Consider the following 27,845-nt stretch of genomic DNA (forward strand, 5'->3'; position numbering starts at 1 on the left):
TGCCCTTGAAAATGTTTTAATTTTTAAAACGTTCAAGAATTGAACAATACATGTGATAGTTATTGCATAAATGTACCTATAAATAATAAGGATCACTTCTTAATAATGTGTGTGCAATAAATGAACAGAATTATTGATAAATGAACAGGTCACAATTAATTCTTAGCATTTAAATAACACATAATCTCTTTTATCTGTGCAATTCTTTGTAGAAGCAAACTGACATGCTATTATGTTAACAGGTACCTGTCGTCAATAATGACCACCAAACCATGCTATTGGTTTATTAATTAGGTAGAATAGGTATATTTGTATTATCCAGCTAATATAAAATCACTTTTTAATATCGCAAAGCTTTGGTGTTACAGATTTTTGTGCACAAACTATATAGAGAAACTTTTGTTTAGGATCCTGTGATATATGAAGGGAAAATATTTCACCCTAGAGGGAGATCTTGTCAGCCATATTCCCACTTCTCATGCATGTTAGTTTCTTAAACATACACAAAAACTTAGTGTAAGACAATTATTTTTTAAATTATTATTTCATAACCACTATTAACATTTCTTTCACCCACCTTGCATTCATAAGAAGCAAACAGTCAGTACTATATGTCAAACAAATACCAGAAAACTTTCACCCACACTAGCACAACCTTAGGTCATAAATCTCAAGCTCTATTATCATTTGCATCCAATATACTGTGTGGTTCAGTCTTTCAAATATTTCAAATGTATGCTACATATACTACGTTGAAATGGATATAATTTGATCCACAACTATGACCCTGACCATTAGGCCACTTTCTTTCATTTTTGACTGAGTCATTAGTGTTACTTTAAGGTTTAGTAATAGATAATCTTGCTATGGTTGTTATTTTTGTTTCAGTTACCGATAACCAACTGATCCATTAGTACATGTACATGATCACTTTTGTCCTTGATCAAAGATGACAAATATTTTGCTTGACAACAATATTTGTAATTGAGGTACAACAGTTTTTCACAACAATGTCTGTAATAATACTAGAGGGAGCTGTTGTCAAGATTCCCCCTGTGTCCCCTTGAGGTACCACATTGGACCCTTCTGTACACAGTAATCCTGTAATAGAAAGCATAAACGGAGGAATTAGTAATTGGCACCATAGGTGAATTGGTTTGTGTATATCAACGCGACTTCAGGTAATTGATTATCAAACAGACTGATTTTTTTCTATTTAATGAATTAAGTCTCTGGTAATTGATTAAATTTTTATGACAGCTTTATGGTATTGTGTTGTCTTTTCTGCAGAAATTTTTTTTTTTTCTGTAGATTTCTTAATGATAGTTTGAAATAAAAATATGTTGCCTGAAAAAATCTTGCAGTCATATTTTTGAAAATTAGACACTTACAATTTTCTATCTACTTACCTTGAGCAATAACCTGGAGTCATATTCATTCATCTGTAAACCTGTTTGCTCTTCCACACGTTGTAGGAAGATTTTCCGTGATATTTTATGTGATTTCTCAAACAACCCCAGCAAGACTGGTCTCATCTAGATATTAAGAAAGAAAAAATCTTTGATATATTGAATCATACAAGCCAAACCTTCAAATGACATTGGAGTCTCTTGGCACAGATTTATACTTCAAACCACTCTATTTTCATAAGATTCAAATTTCGCAAGCCAGCTTAAACACAAATTCAAATGATTTGACAATAATTGAATAAAATATTTCTTTGCCAATTTATGTATTCACTTAGACATTAAATACATGTAATAATGATGTAAAATATAGTATTAAGTAATTCACTGTAGAATCTTATGTTTCCTTTTGGGTGTGACAAAATCATAATCTGAAGTGTAATTCATGGAGAAATGTGTAATTCATGGAGAAATGTGTAATTCATGGAGAAATGTGTAATTCATGGAGAAATGTGTAATTCATGGAGAAATGTGTAATTCATGGAGAAATGTGTAATTCATGGAGAAATGTGTAATTCATGGAAAAATGTGTTATTCATGGAGAAATGTGTAATTTATGGAGAATTGTGAAATTTATGAAGAAATGTGTAATTCATGGAAAAATGAGTAATTCATGGAGAAATGTGTAATTCATAGAGAAATTTGTAATTCATGGAGAAATGAGTAACACGGTAAACATCCTCCCATCAGAAAAGAAACAAGAAGTTCATCTTTACACATTGCTTATATTTTTCTTGCCATTAACACCTCTTTTTGGCAGAAATTTTATCCAAAATATAAAGATTTATTAGCTCACCTGGCCCGAAGGGCCGGTGAGCTTATGTCATGGCGCGGCGTCCGTCGTCCGTCCGTCCGTCCGTCCGTCCGTCCGTCCGTCCGTCCGTCCGTCAACATTTCCTTTAAATCGCTACTAGTCATAGAGTTCTGCATGGATTGTAACCAAATTTGGCCACAAACATCCTTGGGGGAGGGGAAACAGAACTTGTATAAATTTTGGCTCTGTCCCCCCTGGGGCAGGAGGGGCGGGGCCCAATAGGGGAAATAGAGGTAAATCCTATAAATCGCTACTTGTCCTAGAGTTCTGCATGGATTGTTACCAAATTTGACCACAAACATCCTTGGGGGAGGGGGAACAGAACTTGTATAAATTTTGGCTCTGTCCCCCCCTGGGGCAGGAGGGGCGGGGCCCAATAGGGGAAATAGAGGTAAATCCTATAAATCGCTACTTGTCCTAGAGTTCTGCATGGATTGTAACCAAATTTGACCACAAACATCCTTGGGGGAGGGGGAACAGAACTTGTATAAATTTTGGCTCTGGTCCCCCAGGGGCAGGAGGGGCGGGGCCCAATAGGGGTAATAGAGGTAAATCCTTTAAATCGCTACTTGTCCTAGAGTTCTGCATGGATTGTAACCAAATTTGACCACAAACATCCTTGGGGGAAGGGGAACAGAACTTGTATAAATTTTGGCTCTGATCCCCCAGGGGCAGGAGGGGCGGGGCCCAATAGGGGAAATAGAGGTAAATCCTTTAAATCACTACTTGTCATAGAGTTCTGAATGGAATGTAACCAAATTTGGCCACAAACATCCTTGGGGGAAGGGGAACAGAATTTGTATAAATTTTGGCTCTGACCCCCTGGGGGCAGGAGGGGCGGGGCCCAATAGGGGTAATAGAGGTAAATCTTTTAAATTGCTACTTGTCATAGAGCTCTGAATGGAATGTAACTAAATTTGGCCACAAACATCCTTGGGGGAGGGGGAACAGAACTTGTATAAATTTTGGCTCTGTCCCCCCCTGGGGCAGGAGGGGCGGGGCCCAATAGGGGAAATAGAGGTAAATCCTATAAATCGCTACTTGTCCTAGAGTTCTGCATGGATTGTAACCAAATTTGACCACAAACATCCTTGGGGGAGGGGGAACAGAACTTGTATAAATTTTGGCTCTGGTCCCCCAGGGGCAGGAGGGGCGGGGCCCAATAGGGGTAATAGAGGTAAATCCTTTAAATTGCTACTTGTCCTAGAGTTCTGCATGGATTGTAACCAAAATTGACCACAAACATCCTTGGGGGAAGGGGAACAGAACTTGTATAAATTTTGGCTCTGATCCCCCAGGGGCAGGAGGGGCGGGGCCCAATAGGGGAAATAGAGGTAAATCCTTTAAATCACTACTTGTCATAGAGTTCTGAATGGAATGTAACCAAATTTGGCCACAAACATCCTTGGGGGAAGGGGAACAGAATTTGTATAAATTTTGGCTCTGACCCCCTGGGGGCAGGAGGGGCGGGGCCCAATAGGGGTAATAGAGGTAAATCCTTTAAATTGCTACTTGTCATAGAGCTCTGAATGGAATGTAACTAAATTTGGCCACAAACATCCTTGGGGGAAGGGGAACAGAACTTGTATAAATTTTGGCTCTGATCCCCCGGGGGCAGGAGGGGGGGGGGCCAAATAGGGGAAATAGAGGTAAATCCTTTAAATCGCTACTAGTCATAGAGTTCTGAATGGAATGTAACCAAATTTGGCCACAAACATCCTTGGGGGAAGGGGAACAGAACTTGTATAAATTTTGGCTCTGGTCCCCCAGGGGCAGGAGGGGCGGGGCCCAATAGGGGTAATAGAGGTAAATCCTTTAAATCGCTACTAGTCATAGAGTTCTGAATGGAATGTAACCAAATTTGGCCACAAACATCCTTGGGGGAGGGGGAACAGAACTTGTATAAATTTTGGCTCTACCCCCCGGGGCCGGAGGGGCGGGGCCCAATAGGGGAAATAGAGGTAAATCCTTTAAATCTCTACTTGTCCTAGAGCTCTACATGAATTGTAACAAAATTTGGCCACAAACATCCTTGGGGGAAGGGGAACAGAACTTGTATAAATTTTGGCTCTGATCCCCCAGGGGCAGGAGGGGTGGGGCCCAATAGGGGAAATAGAGGTAAATCCTTTAAATCACTACTTGTCATAGAGTTCTGAATGGAATGTAACCAAATTTGGCAACAGATATACTTTGGGGAAGGGGAACAGAACTTGTATAAATTTTGGCTCTGACCCCCCGGGGGCAGGAGGGGCGGGGCCCAATATGGGAAATAGAGGTAAATCCTTTAAATCGCTACTAGTCATAGAGTTCTGAATGGATTGTAACCAAATTTGGCCACAAACATCCTTGGGGGAAGGGGAACAGAACTTGTATAAATTTTGACTCTGCCCCCCCCCCCCCCCCCCCCCCCGAGGGCAGGACGGGTGGGGCCCAATAGGGGAAATAGAGGTAAATCCTATAAATCACTTCTTGTCCTAGAGTTTTGTTTGGATTGTGACCAAATTTGGCCATAAACATCCTTGGAAGAAGGGGAACAGAACTTGTATAAATTTTGGCTCTGACCCCCTGGGGGCGGGAGGGGTGGGGCCCAATAGGGGATTTAGAGGTTAATATTAAAATTCCTTCAGAAAAGAAACAATGAACCTGTATTCAGAACATTACTTGGCATTACAAACCAGGTGAGCGATACAGGCCCTCTGGGCCTCTTGTTATATGGATACCAGAAGAACTATAAATTTTAACAACTACTAAATTATACCTGGTAATTACACATCCATTTCAAAAGTGACAGAACTCAAAATCATGCTTACTTTATCCAATTTGTCGCCTGTCTTTGGTAATGCATAGACAGGTTCTACTTTCGCATTGGGAGGCCACTGAAACAAAAAAGATTACATAAACAAACATTAATAAAAATCTAGATGATTACCAAATTAAACAAGGACATAGTCATTCAGATCCCCTGCCAATGGAGATATCAAAGCTGAAGTAAGTTTGATTGTGGAGACTAATGTGTATGAAAAAAAACAGGAAAAAAGAAGTTGAGCTAAAGAAAGATGGAGTATAATTCAAGTAGAGCGGGGCTGCAATTGTTGAATCAGGTATACAGCCTTGACATTTGTTGGCGATAATTTTCCCGTTTTTTTTTAAAAATATTTTACTCCACGCAGTATTAAATTCAAGGTCTGTGTTGTCTAATGTCATAAGATACATATATCATTCAAATTTGACCGCAGTTTTAAATTCCTATTTTCTTTCATCCACCACATAACACTGCCACGAATATAATTCAAATGTTTTTCTTTCTTTTCTGGTATGGGCAGATACAGCAAGGTGAATAGTTTTATGAATGTGAAGCATATAGGTGAAAAACTATTAACCTGTTTATAACTAGTACAATGACAGTGTCATAAAGGGCCTAAAAGAATGTGCCTATGAAGTTTCGTGGAGTTATGCTCCTGCTACAAAAATATGATATTTTCAGCAATGTTTCTATGGTTACAGAAAAAAGCACAAAAAGTGAAAACCTAAAAATAGCAAAAGGCACTACTAGACCATAAGAACAATGTGTCTTTGAAGTTTCATGGAAATATCTCTGCTGGTTTTAGAGTTGTGCTCCGGAAACGATTCTTACACAAAAATCTGCCATTTTCAGCAATGTTTCCATGGTTATAGAAAAAAGTACAAAAAGTGAACTCCTTAAAATATCAAAAGGCACTACTAGACCATATGACTAATGTGCCTATGGAGTTCCGTGCATATATCTCAACCGGTTTTCCAGTTATGCTGCGGAAACGAACCTGGTACAAAAATATGATATTTTCAGCAATGTTTCCATGGTTACGGAAAAAGTGCAAAAAATGAAAACCTAAAAATAGCAAAAGGCACTACTAGACCATAAGAACAATGTGTCTATGAAGTTTCATGGAAATATCTCTGCTGGTTTTAGAGTTGTGCTCCGGAAACGATTCTTACACAAAAATCTGCCATTTTCAGCAATGTTACCATGGTTACAGAAAAAAGCACAAAAAGTGAAAACCTTAAAATAGCAAAAGGCACTACTAGACCATAAGACCAATGTGTTTATGAAGTTTCGTGGAAATATCTCTTCTGGTTTTAGAGTTATGCTCCGGAAACGAACCTGGTACAAAAATATGATACTTTCAGCAATGTTTCCATGGTTACAGAAAAAAGTACAAAAAGTGAAAACCTTAAAATAGCAAAAGGCACTACTAGACCATAAGACCAATGTGTTTATGAAGTTTCGTGGAAATATCTCTTCTGGTTTTAGAGTTATGCTCCGGAAACGAACCTGGTACAAAAATATGATACTTTCAGCAATGTTTCCATGGTTACGGAAAAAATGCAAAAAATGAAAACCTAAAAATAGCAAAAGGCACTACTAGACCATAAGACCAATGTGTGTAAGAAGTTTCGTGGAAATATCTCTACTGGTTTTAGAGTTATGCTCCGGAAACCATTCGTACGGACGGACGGACGGACTGAACCCATTTGTATATCCCCGCCAACTTCGTTGGGCGGGGGATAATACCAAGTATGAAATCAGAAGTGAATTATAACACAGGTTACAAAATACAGTCTTATAATAACAAAATAAGTATATTTGTATGCTTCAAGAACCCACTATATTACATACCATCATTACATGTAAGTCATGGTAAATTACATTACATGTATATGATATGCCACAGACTTCAAAATTGTTCACTCATGTAATAATAAATTAAATTAAAAATGTTGAGGAGAACAAATTTCAGAAGTATATCCTGCTGTTTGTTTTCTTTCATGTAAATAGAATGCCAGGCTGGTAAGCTCACCTGATTAGATAGCTTTACACCTCCCACTTCTTTAATGGTTTCTTCTAACATACTGTCTGTCACTCCTGACAAGAAAACGTGTCCCGATGGACACTGTAACTGTTTTACAGAGAACAGACGTTTAAGTTCACTGGCAGTCAATATAAATCTACTGTGCAACTTTTCTTGCACAAAATTAACGAGTTCTGTCCTAAGCTCCGCAGAGACAGAAGAAATATCACAGCTAGCTGAGTTAGCACCGACGGACAACCTGTCTCCGTTTTCGGCTGATGATGAGGTGTCCATACTCTCTGGCTTAAGAATCTCCTCATCTTCTGTACTATTGTCTATATCAGATTTAAGAGAAACGTCCATTTCTACATCACTATGGTCAGACACAGACCGGCCACTGAGTGTCCGTTTACGATTGCCGCGAGTGGAAGAGCTGCGTCGTCTCCGCACAACTTTCTCTCCTACAGGTAACCCAGATTCTACAACAGAATGTCAAGTGAAAATATTTTAAAATGTCATGTTTAATAATGCTCATTTCTATTTCTCTATTTTTTAATAACATAAGCATGACATGACTGCTGATTGACTTCAAGCACATGTATCGCAGGATTTTGAACTTTGGACTAGGACCAGCTTATCATTCATATAATATAAAGTTGAGGACAAAAAATGTATTTCAGCCTCTTAAAACAAGAGAGAATTCATCAATTTCTCAGATAATATTGATATATATTTATAGTATATAGGACATAGTCCTTCTTGTATATTCAAGATCAATTTTCAAATAAATATTTTCCTCCAAAAACAGCCATTATGTGGTCATAATTATAATATTGTTCCTTTTTTAGTTCTCACCTTTATCTTTGAATTTCTTTTCATGCTCTTTAGGAATTTTAAGTTGATTACAGAGGCCCTGATATTTTGCATCCCATAACATTTTTTGTCTCTGTGCAATGTCTGGGTACCTGTAAAAAGAGCACATGAAGGCATTGATATCTGACAACAACATTATACTGCAAAGCATTTTTACTATTTGTGTTTTACATATTGTAATGTTTTTTGGCAGAGAAAAAAGTTTACAAAGTTAAGATACCTTAATTATGAACTACATCTGTCAGACGCGTATGGCATTCATGAATGCATGAAACTGCCTCAATTCAGACATGAATTTGTGACCTATATGTGGAAATTATTGAACCTTATTATCAATTGATATCCTCAATCCTCTTTCATCATTTCTATCTATCATTTTTTATCTTTCACTGACACGGTAATAATAGAGAAAATTCTTGTGGCTTTATATTATTATTAATTTTATTTGTTTCCTTTTTAAATGAATGCTCTATGAAGTAAAAACAAGACAATAGAAGCATGGAATTTATATCAGAGAATACCTGTTAGAGAAGTCAGAATCATAAGCGAACAGAAACTCCCAGCCACAGTTAGCTCTGATTCGTGACATCTGCTCCAGTATATCCTTTACATCTTCTGCTGGAAGCTACAAGTCACAAAGACATTAGTATAACAATTCAAATAGTGTCCAAAAAGTGATAAGCCAAACTCAATTTCCCTTCTACATCTAGAACTCAATTTCCAATTACTTGATTTATAGCTTTATACTTCAGTCTGGAAGATCTTTTGTAAATACCTGATACTTCTCTTCTGAGAAGAGCGCATATCAAGTCTGCCCATGATTTCTTTTGGTGAAAATGTTGAAAGAAATTGTTACATGTGGCAAAATATAAAGTGTTTATATAATCAGATACATGTATATAAAACACCATTAGAGAACTGTCACAGAAATTAACCTCTATTTTTCTTGTTGGTATTACACTGTACTAATAGCTATAAGAAACAATATCTTGACCAATCATTTGTCAATAGAATAGCCAAACATACCTTGACAATGGATGCAATGTCCTTCCTGGTCACATGACTAGATTGAGTGAATCTCCACATCTGTCAACAACATGAAAACTTGTTACCTTATCATTACATGTATTTTGATTTATAATCATAAAATCATTTGTATTATAATCATAAAACATTTTTTCTGTTTAAATTAAAAACACTATTGTTAATGTTACTGTTTATTTATATTAAACTTATATCCATGGTGATATGTAGATGACAAAGGATTATAATTAAGTGGATAATTAATAAATTTCAAAGTTTTGTTTAACTCTTTCATACTAACCACATAGTCTCGACCTCGACACAGGTGATCTGCTGACACACCGCTGTGGGGACTGGTGGCTTCCTTAGGGTACAGAATCTCACTAGATAAAACATAAGGTACAGAATGTCATTAGATAAAACATAAGGTACAGAATCTCACTAGATAAAACATAAGGTACAGAATCTCACTAGATAAAACATAAGGTACAGAATCTCACTAGATAAAACATAAGGTACAGAATCTCACTATATACAACATAAGGTACAGAATCTCACTAGATAAAACATAAGGTACAGAATCTCACTAGATAAAACATAAGGTACAGAATCTCACTAGATAAAACATAAGGTACAGAATCTCACTAGATAAAACATAAGGTACAGAATCTCACTAGATAAAACATAAGGTACAGAATCTCACTAGATAAAATATATAGTACAAAATCTCACTAGATAAAATATAAAGTACAGAATCTCACTAGTTAAAACTAAAGGTACAGAATCTCACTAGATAAAACATAAGGTACAGAATCTCACTAGATAAAACATAAAGTACAGTATCTCACTAGATAAAATATAAAGTACAGAATCTCACTTGATAAAATATAAGGTACAGAATCTCACTAGATAAAACATAAGTTACAGAATCTCACTAGATAAAACATAAGGTACAGAATCTCACTAGATAAAATATACAGTACAGAATCTCACTTGATAAAACATAAGGTACAGAATCTCACTAGATAAAACATATAGTACAGAATCTCACTATATACAACATAAGGTACAGAATCTCACTAGATAAAAAATAAGGTTCAGAATCTCACTAGATAAAATATAAGGTACAGAATCTCACTAGATAAAACATAAGGTGCAGAATGTCACTAGATAAAACATATTACATAAGGTTCAGAATCTCACTAGATAAATCAAAGTACAGAATCCACTAGACAAAACAAATACTAATTCTAAAATATCTATATAGCATATGTCAAAGTTCTGGTATAGTAAAGCGTCTAATTTATCAACTATTCATCTACACTCAAAGACTCCACAAGTTAATCACTACTTTCAGTGTAACAATTTATCAAAATATAAACTCATAAAATGTCTCTATAAATTATCAAAATATTATTTATAAATCCAACAACACTATACATTTCTACTTCAATAATAAAACCCATGAAACAAATAGAAAACTAGAAATGTCTGTTCTACAGAAACAATTCTGGGTCAATATATCAAAGCAGGATGGAATACGACAGGATTCAAAGAATAAGGAAGGTGACGGACATGTGTAATACTACATTATGCCCCATTTCAAATTCTGAAAGATAAATTGATTAGTAGTCTTAAAAAATTTCGGTTTTGAAACTGACCTTTTGACAACCCAGCAACCCTGAACGAGAACAGCCACCTGTTGAAGTGAGCGGAGGGCCCCCATACTCTCTGTGCCTTGTGGTAAAAGTGCCATTAGCTGACTGAATCTCATCACTTTGGCTGTAAGTAAAGTTTTAACGTCAAATTACACAAAATGTTTTAAAATTAATTCAACTTGTGTTGTTCCACAATTATATAGACTCATGTCATGAATTTTTCTCCTGATCGACTTAACCTTATAAGAGCCACTAATCAAATATTACAACTTATTTTCCTATTACTGAGACTTACTTCTGGTAGATGTTCTTATTATCTCATTTCCTGTCAAATTATGATACAGAAGATACCTATTCTTCACATATAGATTATTACTTAACAACCCTTCAATACAGGATTATTCTTCAATCAAATTTCTTGTATGACCTGATATTCTTAGTAATAAGAAATACAAATTGCTTATTTCATATCATTTAATGGGATATGCCTAATTTGGAATATTTAATTTAAACATTACAGTAAGTCCATCTGATCTCTGAACAAAATGTATTATCAACTATTGGATTTCCTTCCTTTCTAATACTCTTATACAAGTATCACAACCCAGATTGTGTGGCTTATGTCATGTTTAATTTGAATACAAATCCCCGACTTGGCATCTTTACTGGCCTTACCGTTGGTGAGAAGTGCCTTGATCTGGTCCGGGAGAGGCATGGTCCTTAGTTGTGTCAGGGACAACACATTGCTGGGCATAGCAGGCTTCTCTCTAGTCAAGTTAAACAGAGAATTTTGATTAATTGAAAATTTAAATAATTTCATGATGAAATGGTATCTTATTTTAAATTTGATTTTCTAGTGTTTTCAGAAGCATAAGATTTAAGGGGTCTAAAGAACAATTAATGGTTAATGACGACACCAAAGAAATTAAGGTCAAAGTGTATAACCAGGTACACTGCAATTTAGTTACAATTAGTGAACAATGTCTTAAATTACAGCAAGGATTTGCAGCTTACTCTTGTGTCTCCCCCAGAGGAGGTACCAGCATCTTGAGATACTCATTAGGCTGTATCTGGAACTCTGATATATCATCCCCTTTGGAGGACACCAACTTGAGACGTTCTGATTCAGCTACACCACTCTGTACCAAATAATAAATTTGTAAAATAAATTCATAACTCCAGAGATAAATCGTCCGGAGTAAATGGTATAGATATATGCGTTGTTTCTAAAAGCCTGATAAATAAACAAACATAAACTAGCAGTATCTGTAACACTAATAGAATCTGACAGGGGGCTGTCAAGTGGACACTAGTGTTATCTCAACCCAACAAGCCTCTGGTTGACTAGCCAAAATTTTCCACAAGGGTTACAATATCCCTGTCCACTTGACAGACCCATATTTGATTCTTTTTCTCCTTTACTTAATAGAAAAAATATCAAATTTCCATTGCTTCCCAGTTTTTTTATCGCTCTATTATCACAGAAATGTCGTTATGCATCAAAATTGATGACGTCCATCTGTGTAAGATGGAGTTTTATCAATGTTAATAACTGGCAATTTACTTTCGTTTTGAATGCCATAATGGTTGCAGGATAAACAGAATACATGGTTGGTATCTTACAATACAAGTTTTATTTTTGGTGCTCGACACGGAAAGCCGAGATGACTCTGCAAAGCCTCATCATCTTGGCTTTCCTAAGTCTTGCACCAAAATAAACCTTTTATTGTAAGATACTAACCATGTATTCTCTACATCTTTTCCCTAGCAACCACAGGATATCCCTGTGAAGAATGGGAGAAATCAATATCTGGACAGGAATACATTAGAACAAGATGTGACAGATACAGATAAAGAGCATGGCCCCTTTTTCATAGCATAAATGAAAAAACTGTAATAATACAACTGAGAGCATCTGTTCATCACTTACATTAATATTATAAAACTGAAGTGGTCGCCAAGCTTCCTCTTCCTGTTTTTTCTGTAAATAATCAAAAGAGGCCATTCGCCTTGCTTTAGCCTCGTCTGTTTCTTGACGAGCAAATTTCATGGTGACTGGCTTAGCCTCTTCTTCTGCTTCATCCTGGGAAGATTCTCCTGAAACAGAAAAATGGCAGAGATAAAAGTAGAGTATTTCAAATTCTTACAGTAACAGAAATGTTATGGATCCATAAATCTTGAAATTAATATTCATTAGTTCAATTTGATGTTGTTTTTTTCACCTAAAAGAAGATTTTGCATTTGTGCAGAAATTAAAATATATCTACTGTCTCTAATGACAATGCGATATTGGCCACAGTGGTCAAGTGGTATAAGACATCATATTAACAACAACCATTTACCTCTTAGGTGTGAGTTCAAACCTCAGGTAACACAATTACTAGGCAATGACCAGAGGTTGGTAATTTTTCTCCAAATGCACTTGTTTTTATCTCTCTCAAAAACCTGGCATATCCGTAAATAACCCCGACTATTAATGAGATATTAATTAAACACAATAAACCCAAATATAAATGTTCTTTATTTGCAATTATTTGACCTGGCAAATTATGTACCTCTTCACCTGTTCATTTCTTTTTACATAATCAATGAAACATGACAGTCTGCACTGCTATGATGGAGGAAGGATCTATAACCTGACCAATGTCCAGTGGGGAAACCACCAGATAGTACAACAAGATTCAGCCTCTAAACCACCCTATCTGGTTGATAAATTACCTCCAGCATCTCCTGCTCCAACCTCCACTTTGACACGACTGTCTGCACTATCCAGGTAACTAAAGTTTGGTCTCAACTGGACAATGGCATGAAGAGGAGTCAGATGTATCTCTCCTGTAACAAAGGGTTTACATTATAAAGGAGATTTGTGAGTGAATCATATTAATCTGAAAGATTATTAGAGATCGCATGTAACCATTTATTACAGTATTGCTTTATCTTATATAACTTACCATCTTTCCACACTCCTACTCCATATCTGCTTGCTGTCTCAGTACTGGTCACACTGCTTAAGACTTGTTTGTCCATCATCCCACTGAAAAACAAAATGTAATCAAAATCTTAAATGTGCAACAAAAGCCTAAGTTTCGGTTCAATTCGTACACTTTTCCATTTTAAGCAAACATCTCTACATTTTGCAAAAACGTCTGTATGTACTGCAGCTGTGCAATATTGGTAGTTCAAGGTTAATTAATTTCAATTTAAATATTCTCAAGATTTTATCAATATTTCACATATGAAAAGGATCAGGCATCAGGCTATCATTGGGAATGATAGTAACCGTAAATAGTAACAGTTTCAAACATGTACGATTTTGACAAACTTGATCTTAAATTTTAACTTGTTTTATAATATATACAGATGTATATGAGAACTTGACGAATACTTGAGTTACATCAAAATACATAAATTGTGATGTAACCAAGATAGAAGCAAGAAAGAGGCCCAAACACATGCTGTTCAGCAGACAATGAAATTATTACGAGTTATTAAGAAATTGTTTTGTACATACATTTCTATTTCGTCTTTTCGTATATATATATATATAGAGTTACCTCCCTTACAGGTAGGTATTGATTGTGACGTCATTATTTTGTTAGCGAAATTCACATTATTTTCTCAGAAAGTATGACCTTACGCTGGAAACACATAATGTCATAATCAATACCTACCGGCAGGGGTAGATAACTCTGCAATTTGTAAATACAGAATACCTGTTGTAGTGGCCTGATGAGTCTGTATTTCCATCCACATTGATGGCAATCTGCTCCCCTTTACTACGAGCATAATTGTCTCCCCTTGTATTAAGACCTATCTCTATCTCTACCTTCTTCTGATTAGGTTTGATTTTAGTGTTTAGATGAGGTGTCTCATCATATGTCATGTGAGCAGGGCGAACTGGATACTGGAAAAGGTACAGCTTGTCTGCCAGGGTTTTAGATAAATACACATTGACCTATAAATACAACAAAAAAAATATATAATATAAATTTAAAATTTCAATTTGTGTTTAAACTAACCTTTCACATCCTGAAAGAATTGTCCCAAATCATATTAAATCCAAAATACAAAACTTCACTATTGTACTTTTACACCGAATTTAGACATTTCTTTACCCCCACCACTATTTGTAAGCCTACCTGGTCGCCATTTTGCTCGGTACTTACAAATTACAGAATGGTGACAGAAAGTAAAAATATCATTATCTACAATATTCATGCAGTATTTCAACTGTAAAATGTATTATTGTATTAAATAATTCCAGAATTCATCAGAACTCATAAAAAATACTTGTTTTTATGCATTTAAACAACCTTCTTTACCATTGTTAATATTATCTTTTCACTTCACACACCATGGTATATTTTTATAAACTGGAAGTGATGAAAATCAGATTATGATTTAACCTAGATTGTACAGTGCTGGACATGATTGCTATGGGTCATCTACAAAATGTGTGATTATTCAGTGAATTTATATTTTGTCATTACTATTCTTATAGCAGGATGTGTTCATGGATAACTACTGATTCACGCTATACATGTTTTTTGACATTCTGGTAAGTTTTCACTTGGTAATTAAGCGTCAAACTTGCACCCTAGTTCTAGGATGGAACTTGTGAAGACTTGTATATGGGTCGGGAATCAGATGTCAATATTGCCCATCAGACGTTTCACAGTATCATGAAAACGTCTGATATTATTGGATTAAAGTCCAACGTGTCCTCTTTGTAATACAGGGTTTGATTTTTTTGCCCTGAGCTGCCTCCATTTTTACTATTAGGTAGTCCTGGTGTGGATATTACGTAACTGATAGTAACATGAAGTACAGAATGGTATATGGTGGGTGTGTGGGTGCATCGAATTCAAGGCTAACATATAACGAATGCCCAGAATGGGAGAGGGACCAAGGCTAAATGAGTGTCAACCTATGACAGCTAACATCAGTTTTTCAAAAACTTCCATTTTTTCATGTTTTTTCAATCCATTTATTTGAATTTTGGACACACAAGTATTTGTGACCATTCGAATCGGATGGACCTGGTAAATACTACAACACATAACTCGCTTTCTAAAGTGTAGCGAGCTTTAATTACAAATGTTGTACATAGATATACACTGTACGGTCGTCTTCTAGCTTCGCTCTAGCCTAGTGACATTTCTCTTTAGCTCAGTGAACAGTAAGACCGGAGTCGTGGGTTCGAACCCGGCTGACTGTACATTGCTTTCGCTCCAGTAACATAAGAATTTAAATGGTTTCAGATTAATATAGAATTGAAAATTAAAATTCTACATGTCAATATATTTTTCTAGTTGTGCTAAACATGGTATGGTGCAACATTCGGCAATCCTAATCACCTCATGTTCAACCGGATCCTCTTCGTCCGCCATTGTTAGTGCCGATTTAGCGCATGGGCAAGAGTCGTTGTATTTTAGAAGCTTGAATTCGAAACATGTTTTTCAGCCACGATAAAGCAGTGAAGTGACCCAGATTCATGTCAACAAAAGCACATGACTTCTTCTCGAAGATGGCCACCAATGCAGATGCTGGGACCAGTCTTTATGCTGACCGCCCCCGATCGGTAAAATTAAAAGCTTTATGCGATTGATTTTATCACGGAAACGATTAATTAGAAATATAGATTAGCAATACTGAGACCAGAAAAGAAGGCGCACAATACGTCATAATTTCCGGTTTCGTTTTGAATAAAATAACTTCCTCAGTCCCTGATGATAGGCCTAAGCTAATGATTCTACATTCAATTTCAGCAATGAAAAAAGTCTTTCCGAGCGTATTGTTTAATTTTTTAGCGCAAGCTGTGTAAAAGGCACCCTGTGGTTAATGAAATAATGTTTCCACGACGCAAGAAAGTGTCATCTGAGAAGACAACAGAAGTCCCTTTACAATTGTTAAACGTACAATACTTTATAATCACCTGATTATAGCCTAGAGTGTACTTGTATCATAACTACAATGCTTTTAAAGTTAACTCGGGGTTGCATGCGATCATCTCATTGCAAGTGCTGGTATCTCTTCTTGTGGAAAATTATAGCCTACACACATACTTTTCAGACTGGTTGAAAAAACAAAATGGCAGACAGATGGCCATCTTGAATTTTGGTAATTGAAGTTTTGTTAGTGAACACTATTTTTCCAAATGTACTGTATATGTGTGTAAATTTGGTACATTCAGTTAAAAGAAATAGCCAATATGCTGTTTGTCATCTTAATTTTAAAAGATTATTTACTAGCTACTTATACAAACTATTTTCAATTTTTATTTATAAGAACACCTCATCTGTTATCACATACAGAGCCTTCAGTTTTGCCATGACATATATAAACCAGGGATGGATATGAAACCAGTGATAGTAACCCCTAAAACATCCATGATATTCCAGGGGTTACTATAATTGACATTATATCCACCCCTGGAGATCACATAGTAAAACTGGGGGCAACAGAAGAAGTAATTTAGTCCTTTGATGCACATTAAAAGAACCATATAACAGTACACTATGTGGCTTTGAAGTTGGGTGTCGTTCTCTCTGTAGTGTTCAAAGGAAATCTTTGCAGGCCTGTGATTGGTTTAGATTTTTTCTTCTGAGCTGCCTCTTTTTACTATGAGATTGTTCAGGGGTAGATACAAGTCAGCTAAAGTATTCCCACAGAGTATCGAGGATGGCCCCCTAGAATATTGAGGATAGACTTATTTCTATTAAAAAATGATATATGTAAATATTCTTTCTATATCGATTCTCGAAATCACCTTATTATTGACTAGTTGAATCTGAAAAAGAAAATACTTTTAATATTTCATTATCATCTTCACAATTTTAAACAGAAATCCAGCTGTTTGTAAAACTCCAGGATGATAGAATTTGATATCGATGTTGTCCTTATTTATCCAGGAAGGAAACACACGATATGGAAGTATACATTTTACTGGGGAGGAGGATGGAAGCAGTGACAATACTAATGAAGACAGAGAAGATATTCCAGATGAAAAAATACTTTCTGGAGGATTTGAGGTAAAAAAAATGTGTTTTGGATATATGATCCAGGCTTAACATTATTAGCTGTATATTTCTGTGCATACTTTAGGTGCTATTATTCTGTAATTGTAACTCTTTTATTTTCATACTATGCTCAATCAATTGATAATCACATACATCTTTTTGTACATGTACATTGGACATGAATTCTCAATCTTGGTTAGGTTGGACATGGATTCTATTATTTACCAGGTAAAAGTGCCTGTTCTTCTTCTGATATATCTATATGATTTCATTTTGTCATTTGTAGTATGAATACATGTATTTAAATGTTTATGTTTTAACATTTGATTTATCATCTGTATACTTTCTTTCTTTTTTTCTTTCTATTTTATCTATTTTTCAGAGTCTAGACTACGATCATTGTGAAAATGAGCTGTTTCAACAAGAAGAAAGAAAGTCTTCCAAGGTATGGTATAGCTTTCATCTTCTGCTCTATTATATAGAGACTGGGATGTGCTCCTTCCTCTTCAACAGACCATTAAAGTGAGACAGTATAGGTTTCTATATGAAATTGAATCTGAAAGTTGTTGAGTAATATGTATACATGGGAAACATAACATTTATATCTGATTTTCCTTATTTGTATTGCCCTTGATACTCATTAAAACATTATGACTGTATTTGAAACTTAATATCAGAAATTATGCAGGATGCTGACATATTAATGTAAGATAATAATTTATGTTTAGGGTTGATTCTGTATCTTGTTGTGAACATTTTTCATTATGATTGCAGGCTTACATTAAGAAGGAGGTGGTACGATGGCTGGTGTTCGGACTTATCGGGATCCTAACTGGACTTATTGCTTGTGTCATCGATAACATGGTTGTCCTGTCTACAAAACTCAAATTTAACTACATTAAAAAGTGTATCCTTTACAGCAATATAGAAACATTTGTTCAGACTTGGCTAAGAAAGATATAGAATCAACTGCAATGTCTTAAAAATACATGTGCAGTAATATCTTATTCTTGAATGTATTGAAGAAACGATTTTCAGTTTGAAATCATTAACAAATTTTTGATATGTGTATAAAGAATACTGTAACCAAACTTTTTTTTGGGTGTGATTTATTTTCACTAATTTTGCTATCCAAGTAAATTCGCGAAAGTTAATATCCACAAATTAACATCTAGATTATTGATATTTCATTGGAAATTTCATTAAAATTTTAAATCTGTGAATGTTAATCTTCGGCAACTTGTTTTTAAATGGAAATAGCGAAATTTAGTAGAGGTGAAAGAAAATTTGTTTGCAATGTAGTTTCAGAAAATAATGTGACACTCAGTTCAATTTAACTTTCAACTGCAGTATTATGAAAATTCTTCTTTTCAAAATCAAATCTTATATACACATAGCAATTATTATTTAGATAGCCTCCACTCAGGATAATGGCTATGGTAGTGTTCTCTATAAAGTTCTCACCATAGCAGGGTAGATTGAATTTAATAAAGAATATATACTATGGTAATAGTCAACTTCACATCTACTTACTGGCACAGATAGAGGATCATCCCAAGTTTAGAGATATTTCTATGATTATAACAAGAGAGATGTTATAAGTCCGTTCCTTTTCCTTACCAACTTACCAGTTGTTGACAGTTGTGTAGGAGCTGAAGAGTCTTGTCTACAGCAGCCATTTCTGACTTGGGTGGCAGTTAATGCTGGATTGGTCTTTATAGGGGCCTTCATGACGGCAGTTATAGAGGTAACTAGTTCTATTACAGGTTATATTTATAAAGGTAAATAATTTGCTTCAGATACATTTTTAGCAATTATATAGCTATAGATAACAAAGAACTAGGTTTAATGAAAACTCGGCTGTCCCAAACCATCTTCCTTGCTTTGAAGTTAAGTTCTATAATTAATTTTCTGTCTTCTACATGTGCATTTTGTGTTGAAGATTCATATTACTTGGATGTACATTAATCTGTTATATCATTCCAGCCTGTAGCCGCTGGTAGTGGGATCCCTCAAATTAAGTGTTTCCTGAATGGTGTGAAGGTTCCTCATGTGGTGAGAATAAAAACATTGATCTGTAAAGTGCTGGGGGTCATTTGTGCTGTAGGTGGAGGACTTGTGGTGGGAAAGGTGAGTTATCTCCCTTTAGTTCGTTTTCTTATTTTGTACACGCACATAAACTTTCATACAAGTATGAAGAAAGATGGAGCATCAACACCAAAGCTTCCTTCAATTTGGTTGTTTGTATGTTTACAAATTTCAGATAGCTAGTCCATGTTTACATGTATAAGAAAAATAGATATGCCATATAAAATCAATAAATACATCTCAAATGTTTTAAAAAGTAATTAATAACAGGACATTCAATACATACTGATAGATTTACCTGTCAAATATGATGGCCTCGTAGTAAGACTATAACACATTTTAAGTGTAAATCAGACTTACCTATTGATGAATGTCAAATGCTTAACTTAGACATTTGAGAGTTGTTTGATTATAAATCTTGTGTAATTCATCTTTTACCATTAAAGTAACAAGTAATTGTCTGTTGACAGGAAGGCCCAATGATCCACTCCGGGGCTGTAGTAGCTGCAGGAATCTCCCAAGGAAAGTCAGACACATTCCATGTTGATTTCAAGGTAACATTATTACAAACTGTAAAAATCTTTGTTCATGTATTAGAGATGTTCCTTTGAAAAAATTTAAGTCTAGAACTTCAAGTACTTTTAGCTCCATAATACTTTTCACCAGTGGTCCATTCATCTGTAACAAGTGCTTATCGCCACAGTCACTATTCATTTATTAGTTAAATGATATATAAAGTTTCCTACCCAAACATTTACATGTAGATTACCAAGATTCTATTGGAGTCATGATTATTTCATTTTTAGCTCACCTGGCCCGAAGGGCCGGTGAGCTTATGTCATGGCGCGGCGTCCGTCGTCCGTCCGTCCGTCGTCCGTCCGTCCGTCAACATTTCCTTTAAATCGCTACTAGTCATAGAGTTCTGCATAGATTGTAACCAAATTTGGCCACAAACATCCTTGGGGGAGGGGGAACAGAACTTGTATAATTTTGGCTCTGTCCCCCCCGGGGCAGGAGGGGCGGGGCCCAATAGGGGAAATAGAGATAAATCCTATAAATCGCTACTTGTTTTAGAGTTCTGCATGGATTGTAACCAAATTTGACCGCAAACATCCTTGGGGGAGGGGAAACAGAACTTGTATAAATTTTGGCTCTGGTCCCCCAGGGGCAGGAGGGGCGGGGCCCAATAGGGGTAATAGAGGTAAATCCTTTAAATCGCTACTTGTCCTGGAGTTCTGCATGGATTGTAACCAAAATTAGCCACAAACATCCTTGGGGGAAGGGGAACAGAACTTGTATAAATTTTGGCTCTGATCCCCCGGGGGCAGGAGGGGCGGGGCCCAATAGGGGAAACAGAGGTAAATCCTTTAAATCGCTACTAGTCATAGAGTTCTGAATGGAATGTAACCAAATTTGGCCACAAACATCCTTGGGGGAAGGGGAACAGAATTTGTATAAAATTTGGCTCTGGTCCCCCGGGGGCAGAAGGGGCGGGGCCCAATAGGGGAAATAGAGGTAAATCCTTTAAATCGCTACTAGTCATAGAGTTCTACATGAATTGTAACCAAATTTGGCCACAAACATCCTTGGGGGAAGGGGAACAGAACTTGTATAAAATTTGGCTCTGGTCCCCCGGGGGCAGGAGGGGCGGGGCCCAATAGGGGTAATAAAGGTAAATCCTTTAAATCGCTTCTCGTCATAGAGCTCTGAATGGAATGTAACCAAATTTGGCCACAAACATCCTTGGGGGAAGGGGAACCGAACTTGTTTAAATTTTGGCTCTGGTCCCCCGGGGGCAGGAGGGGCGGGGCCCAATATGGGAAATAGAGGTAAATCCTTTATATCGCTACTTGTAATAGAGTTCTACATGAATTGTAACCAAATTCGGCCACAAACATCCTTGGGGGAAGGGGAACAGAACTTGTATAAAATTTGGCTCTGGTCCCCCGGGGGCAGGAGGGGCGGGGCCCAATAGGGGAAATAGAGGTAAATCCTTTAAATCGCTATTAGTCATAGAGTTCTGAATGGAATGTAACTAAATTTGGCCACAAACATCCTTGGGGGAAGGGGAACAGAACTTGTATAAATTTTGGCTCTGATCCCCCGGGTCAGGAGGGGCGGGGCCCAATAGGGGAAATAGAGGTAAATCCTTTAAATCGCTACTTGTCGTAGAGTTCTGAATGGAATGTAACTAAATTTGGCCACAAACATCCTTGGGGGAAGGGGAACAGAACTTGTATAAATTTTGGCTCTGACCCCCCGGGGGCAGGAGGGGCGGGGCCCAATAGGGGTAATAAAGGTAAATCCTTTAAATCGCTTCTCGTCATAGAGCTCTGAATGGAATGTAACCAAATTTGGCCACAAACATCCTTGGGGGAAGGGGAACAGAACTTGTATAAATTTTGGCTCTGGTCCCCCGGGGGCAGGAGGGGCGGGGCCCAATAGGGGAAATAGAGGTAAATCCTTTAAATCGCTACTAGTCATAGAGTTCTGAATGGAATGTAACTAAATTTGGCCACAAACATCCTTGGGGGAAGGGGAACAGAACTTGTATAAATTTTGGCTCTGATCCCCCGGGTCAGGAGGGGTGGGGCCCAATAGGGGAAATAGAGGTAAATCCTTTAAATCGCTACTTGTCGTAGAGTTCTGAATGGAATGTAACTAAATTTGGCCACAAACATCCTTGGGGGAAGGGGAACAGAACTTGTATAAATTTTGGCTCTGACCCCCCGGGGGCAGGAGGGGCGGGGCCCAATAGGGGTAATAAAGGTAAATCCTTTAAATCGCTTCTCGTCATAGAGCTCTGAATGGAATGTAACCAAATTTGGCCACAAACATCCTTGGGGGAAGGGGAACAGAACTTGTTTAAATTTTGGCTCTGGTCCCCCGGGGGCAGGAGGGGCGGGGCCCAATATGGGAAATAGAGGTAAATCCTTTATATCGCTACTTGTAATAGAGTTCTACATGAATTGTAACCAAATTCGGCCACAAACATCCTTGGGGGAAGGGGAACAGAACTTGTATAAATTTTGGCTCTGATCCCCCGGGTCAGGAGGGGTGGGGCCCAATAGGGGAAATAGAGGTAAATCCTTTAAATCGCTACTTGTCGTAGAGTTCTGAATGGAATGTAACTAAATTTGGCCACAAACATCCTTGGGGGAAGGGGAACAGAACTTGTATAAATTTTGGCTCTGACCCCCCGGGGGCAGGAGGGGCGGGGCCCAATAAGGGTAATAAAGGTAAATCCTTTAAATCGCTACTTGTAATAGAGTTCTACATGAATTGTAGCCAAATTCGGCCACAAACATTCTTGGGGGAAGGGGAACAGAACTTGTTTAAATTTTGGCTCTGGTCCCCCGGGGGCAGGAGGGGCGGGGCCCAATATGGGAAATAGAGGTAAATCCTTTATATCGCTACTTGTAATAGAGTTCTACATGAATTGTAGCCAAATTCGGCCACAAACATTCTTGGGGGAAGGGGAACAGAACTTGTGTAAATTTTGACTCTGGTTTCCCGGGGGCAGGAGGGGCGGGGCCCAATAGGGGAAATAGAGGTAAATCCTTTAAATCTCTACTTGTCCTAGAGCTCTACATGAATTGTAACCAAATTTGGCCACAAACATCCTTGGGGGAAGGGGAACAGAATTTGTATAAAATTTGGATCTGGTCCCCCGGGGGCAGAAGGGGCGGGGCCCAATAGGGGAAATAGAGGTAAATCCTTTAAATCGCTACTAGTCATAGAGTTCTACATGAATTGTAACCAAATTTGGCCACAAACATCCTTTGGGGGAAGGGGAACAGAACTTGTATAAATTTTGACTCTGGCCCCCCGAGGGCAGGACGGGTGGGGCCCAATAGGGGAAATAGAGGTAAATCCTATAAATCACTTCTTGTCCTAGAGTTTTGCTTGGATTGTGACCAAATTTGGCCATAAACATCCTTGGGGGAAGGGGAACAGAACTTGTATAAATTTTGGCTGTGACCCCCTGGGGGCGGGAGGGGTGGGGCCCAATAGGGGATTTAGAGGTTAATATTAAAATTCCTTCAGAAAAGAAACAATGAACCTGTATTCAGAACATAACTTGGCATTACAAACCAGGTGAGCGATACAGGCCCTCTGGGCCTCTTGTTTGTCTGGTTATCAAAAATTTTTGACAGATATGCTCATTTCACTCATTTCATTTTGAGTCTGGTTGTGAAAAATATTACAAAGACAACCCTCTAACTTAGCTATCGAGAGAAGAATTTTTGGAAAATGGAAATAGACCCAAAATTTTCTATTAGATACCTTATTGATTACAATGTGGTACTCTGAACAAGACATGCCAGACAAACAAGTTCATTCTATGCCCAGTAGAATGTCACTTCATTTCATCTAATAAAATGTTTTGTTCATACTGGAACAAAATTCTACTAATTGATCAATTGTTTCAATTTCTTGCAGAATGTTTTTAAAACCTGAATTCAGATAAAGGGTTTGTTGACTTGGACATTTAATGTTTGATTTTAGGTACTGATTTATGATATTGGAAGACGGAAATTAATCTTTTTGTCTTTGTTATTCCAGATTTTGCAGTATTTCCGATCAGACAAGGAGAAGCGTGACTTTGTATCGGGAGGAGCCGCCGCAGGGGTATCTGCTGCCTTTGGGGCTCCTGTGGGAGGGGTTCTGTTCAGCTTGGAGGAAGGAGCTAGCTTCTGGAACCAAGAAGCACTAACATGGAGAATTGTAAGATAACATTTAAGACCTTACAAATCTGTAAATTCTAATATTGAGACATTTTGTAATTGGACTTCTGAAATTAATCTCAATACAATTCTTAAGTTCAATAAAATTCTTAAGTTCAATATAATTGAACAAATGTTACAAATTGTGAATGTAAACAACTTTCTTTCATGTTGTGATTTAATTTCGCAAATATAAGATACAAGTAAGTTCTCAATCACTTAATCAATTTTTAAATCTGCGAATGTTTAATTTATTAGCTGTAAAAGAATATTTGTTTGCTGCACTCACACAATAAGCTGCAACATTGTAGCTCAAAAGACTTTTTGACAGAAAATCGTGTCGTCTTTAGAGCTACAATTGGTGCCTATTACTGCTAATGGAGCAAAGTAATGATTATGCAAACCATTATAAAACGTTTGTTTGCATTTTTATTGTACTTGTTTGATATCGCTTCCCTACTAGGCAATAAAATTGAACCACATAAAATATCAAATTCTCATCAAGGCATATATCAAGAATGGTAGTTATGTTTGTTTTCGACAAAAATAATATGTAAATGCATGTATACGCATAAAATAATTGGAAATCTACAAAAAAGTATAAAAAACCATGCCCGAGTGATTTTCGGAGGCAGTGCTCCACTACAACACATAGCGACCAATCTGTACCCGGCCGAAAGGTATAGTAGGCCGGGTACGTATATTCGTTCTATCACACAATCAACATGACTAAACTTCAAAAATTGTTATTTAGTGGTTGAGATGTTTTTGAACAGAATTTTCATAGCATATTCCAACTCGAATGTAACACAATATGCTTCAGATGTAATGTGAAATAACACTTCCAGATTGATCTTGTTTCAGTTTTTTGCTTCCATGTTGTCAACCTTCACCTTAAATATTGTACAAAGCTATGTAAAAGGAACACCTTGGAGCCTATCCTCACCAGGTCTCTTCAACTTTGGCAAGTTTGATGTAAGTTTTTGGCAAGTTTGATATAAGTTGTCCTCGATTTTAGAGTCATTCAGGTATAAATATGTTCAATACCCCAAAAATATGTATTAAGTGATAATATAATCTAACTTGAACAAAGTCTGCCTTAGATTGACTTCATAATTATATGTTTTAAATCATGATGAAGAATTGAAGTGGACCAAAGTATTTCTGTTTTCTTTACAGAACACAAACTATTCTGGACTTGAGATACCACTCTTTATTGTGATGGGTGTGTTTGGTAAGTGTCCTGTCTAACTTCAATTTTCTATTCTTCACAAACTAAGGCTTGAATGCATTTGTTTTATGATCAAGAATAAAACATTATCCACATGTACTACATACTAAATGTTAAATCATTAAGGTCCCAATATCTGTACATGTATCTGTCTAATTTTTTTCATGATTTAGACAAATTTTGGGAAAAAAATCGTATTGTAAATCATGCAGAGACAGAACTAAATCAAGGTCAAGATGAGTGATAGTGATTAGGAAACTTTGATGAAAAATCAAATAGATATTGATCATCGCTAAGTGGGTCCCATTTTTCAAACAAGCTGAAGTTAGCCGGCATTTAAACATCATTGCCAAGCACACCATGTGACTACCTTAACTGTGTAAAGTCATTCCGAACTCTTCAGAGAACGGGTCATGAACTTTCCAACTTCTGTTTGGGAACAATCGTAACTTCTGTTGCGACCAGTTTAAAATGAAGGCATGTTTACATGTATTGACTTTCAACAACAGCTGTACTAAAGTGTAAAAAGTAATGGTGCATGTATTATAAAGTGACATCAAGGTTTATGTATAATGTTTATAATCTGGTTGAGGAGCTTACAGCTGTGTTAATGATGTATTTTGTCTCCATTAGGTGGTTTACTTGGAGCGGCATTTAATCACATCAATTACAGGTTGACAATATTCCGGAAGAAGTAAGTGACACTGATTTCCATTTGAAGTTGAACGTTTTTGATATCTCAGACTTGTTACAGTAAGGTTGAATTCTCCATGATAATAACCAAAATAAACACTAAACATTCCAAATCAATTAACTTGATGTTTTATATCAAATCAATTGAATTAACTTGATATTCCAAATAAATTACCAGGGTAACTTGATGTCTTGGATCAAATTTTATCATGGTCCTGTTTGACATTAGATAATGAGGCTCATGCAGCTGTAGTTAATTTTGATTTTTTGTTGTGTGTTTTTTTTTTTGGGGGGGGGGTGCAACTGTATTAAATGAGATTGTGCATAAACAAAGTAATAGTTTGCCATTGTTTCATACCAAAAGCAATTTATTAATATGATTTGTGTATATTGGTAGTTTGTTTACTTTTTTTTTAAAAGGTACATTACAAGTAGAGGAACTCAAATTACAGAGGCCATTTTGGTTGCTGTAGCAACAGCCACTGTCAGTTACCTCACTCTGTATTTCAACAATGACTGCCAGCCAATGAGGAAGGACCCTGATGAGGATAGTGTACAAGTATGTATCAGGTCATTTGGAAAGTTCTGGAGTGGGCATTTGTCAATTTTCTCAATTTGTTAAGTATATGTAACTGTACCTGGTAATTAACATTTTACTGGTAATTTCAAGAAAATGACATTTTTTCCGAGTAATTTAAGTTCATGTTATAGTGCTAGAAACTTGTTTGTTTGGATGTGTCACAGTGAGTAGATGCCAGATTGTTCAGTTAGCTTTATACATTTAAAGAAGCTATTCTTCAAGTTTATTTATGGTAAAAAGAATATCAGTGATGTTCACTACATTATTATTATTATATAGAGATTGATGTATGATATACATCCCACAATAAAACGTGTGTGTTACTCTCACTTGAAGATATTTCATTAACTAATATGTTTTAATCAAGTGTGTTACTTTTATACCATCATAATTTCTGAGTGCTTCATGTGTGTGAAATAATATTCTATTTCCTTGAATATACTTCACTTATGTATTTTCTGCTAAAAAGAATTGAGTGAATATTTCTTTGAGAGTGTTATTACATTTGCTAGCTCACAAAATATACAGAATTCTAATGAAAGAACAACACATTTTTCAGATGAAACTAAATTATTCAACAGATTTAAAGACGTCTGTCTGGATATTCTATGTACAAAAAATATAACTCAATGTTAACCTTGCTGCATTAAATTTATATAACATTATCAAAGACTTATCCTCTTTTGGAATATTTCTGGAAATCAGCTCATTATGTTCAACAATTCGGTACTGCACAATAGATAATTTTATATGTCACTATTGAATGTGCAAAAAACGACAAAATCACGATCACAGTTGATATAGATATATCCTTGATATTCCTTTTTACATGGTAGGTTAACTT

General features: G+C 36.4%; 2 protein-coding genes across 3 annotated transcripts in view; one reads left to right on the forward strand and one right to left on the reverse strand.

Annotated features, from left to right (window-relative positions):
• LOC138323368 (DNA-directed RNA polymerase III subunit RPC5-like) lies at window positions 1-16,150 on the reverse strand. Its single transcript, XM_069267950.1, has 16 exons — window positions 16,021-16,150; window positions 14,377-14,618; window positions 13,615-13,697; window positions 13,382-13,495; window positions 12,594-12,760; window positions 11,678-11,802; window positions 11,339-11,430; window positions 10,667-10,787; window positions 9,307-9,388; window positions 9,009-9,068; window positions 8,504-8,607; window positions 7,965-8,074; window positions 7,119-7,588; window positions 5,091-5,156; window positions 1,410-1,535; window positions 1-1,101 (listed from the first exon to the last, which is right to left on the reverse strand). The coding sequence occupies exons 1-16, from the start codon at window positions 16,051-16,053 to the stop codon at window positions 1,042-1,044; spliced, it is 2,055 nt and encodes a 684-aa protein (XP_069124051.1). The 5' UTR covers window positions 16,054-16,150; the 3' UTR covers window positions 1-1,041.
• LOC138323367 (H(+)/Cl(-) exchange transporter 7-like) overlaps window positions 16,135-27,845 on the forward strand; it is a 24,960-nt gene continuing 13,249 nt past the window's right edge. Inside the window, exons 1-12 of one of the 2 annotated variants that reach the window (XM_069267948.1) lie at window positions 16,135-16,244; window positions 17,575-17,694; window positions 18,065-18,127; window positions 18,457-18,589; window positions 19,314-19,429; window positions 19,669-19,812; window positions 20,241-20,324; window positions 24,337-24,498; window positions 25,362-25,472; window positions 25,677-25,731; window positions 26,362-26,422; window positions 26,842-26,980. In XM_069267948.1, coding sequence (XP_069124049.1) covers window positions 16,158-16,244; window positions 17,575-17,694; window positions 18,065-18,127; window positions 18,457-18,589; window positions 19,314-19,429; window positions 19,669-19,812; window positions 20,241-20,324; window positions 24,337-24,498; window positions 25,362-25,472; window positions 25,677-25,731; window positions 26,362-26,422; window positions 26,842-26,980 — 1,275 coding nt within the window. In that variant the 5' untranslated portion in view covers window positions 16,135-16,157. Of the gene's footprint in view, window positions 16,245-16,393; window positions 16,579-17,574; window positions 17,695-18,064; window positions 18,128-18,456; window positions 18,590-19,313; window positions 19,430-19,668; window positions 19,813-20,240; window positions 20,325-24,336; window positions 24,499-25,361; window positions 25,473-25,676; window positions 25,732-26,361; window positions 26,423-26,841; window positions 26,981-27,845 lie in introns of those variants that run through there. The other variant, XM_069267949.1, reaches the window with a different exon arrangement.

The sequence above is a fragment of the Argopecten irradians genome, chromosome 5 (assembly GCF_041381155.1).
Source record: "Argopecten irradians isolate NY chromosome 5, Ai_NY, whole genome shotgun sequence".
NCBI classification, from domain to species: Eukaryota; Metazoa; Mollusca; class Bivalvia; order Pectinida; family Pectinidae; genus Argopecten; species Argopecten irradians.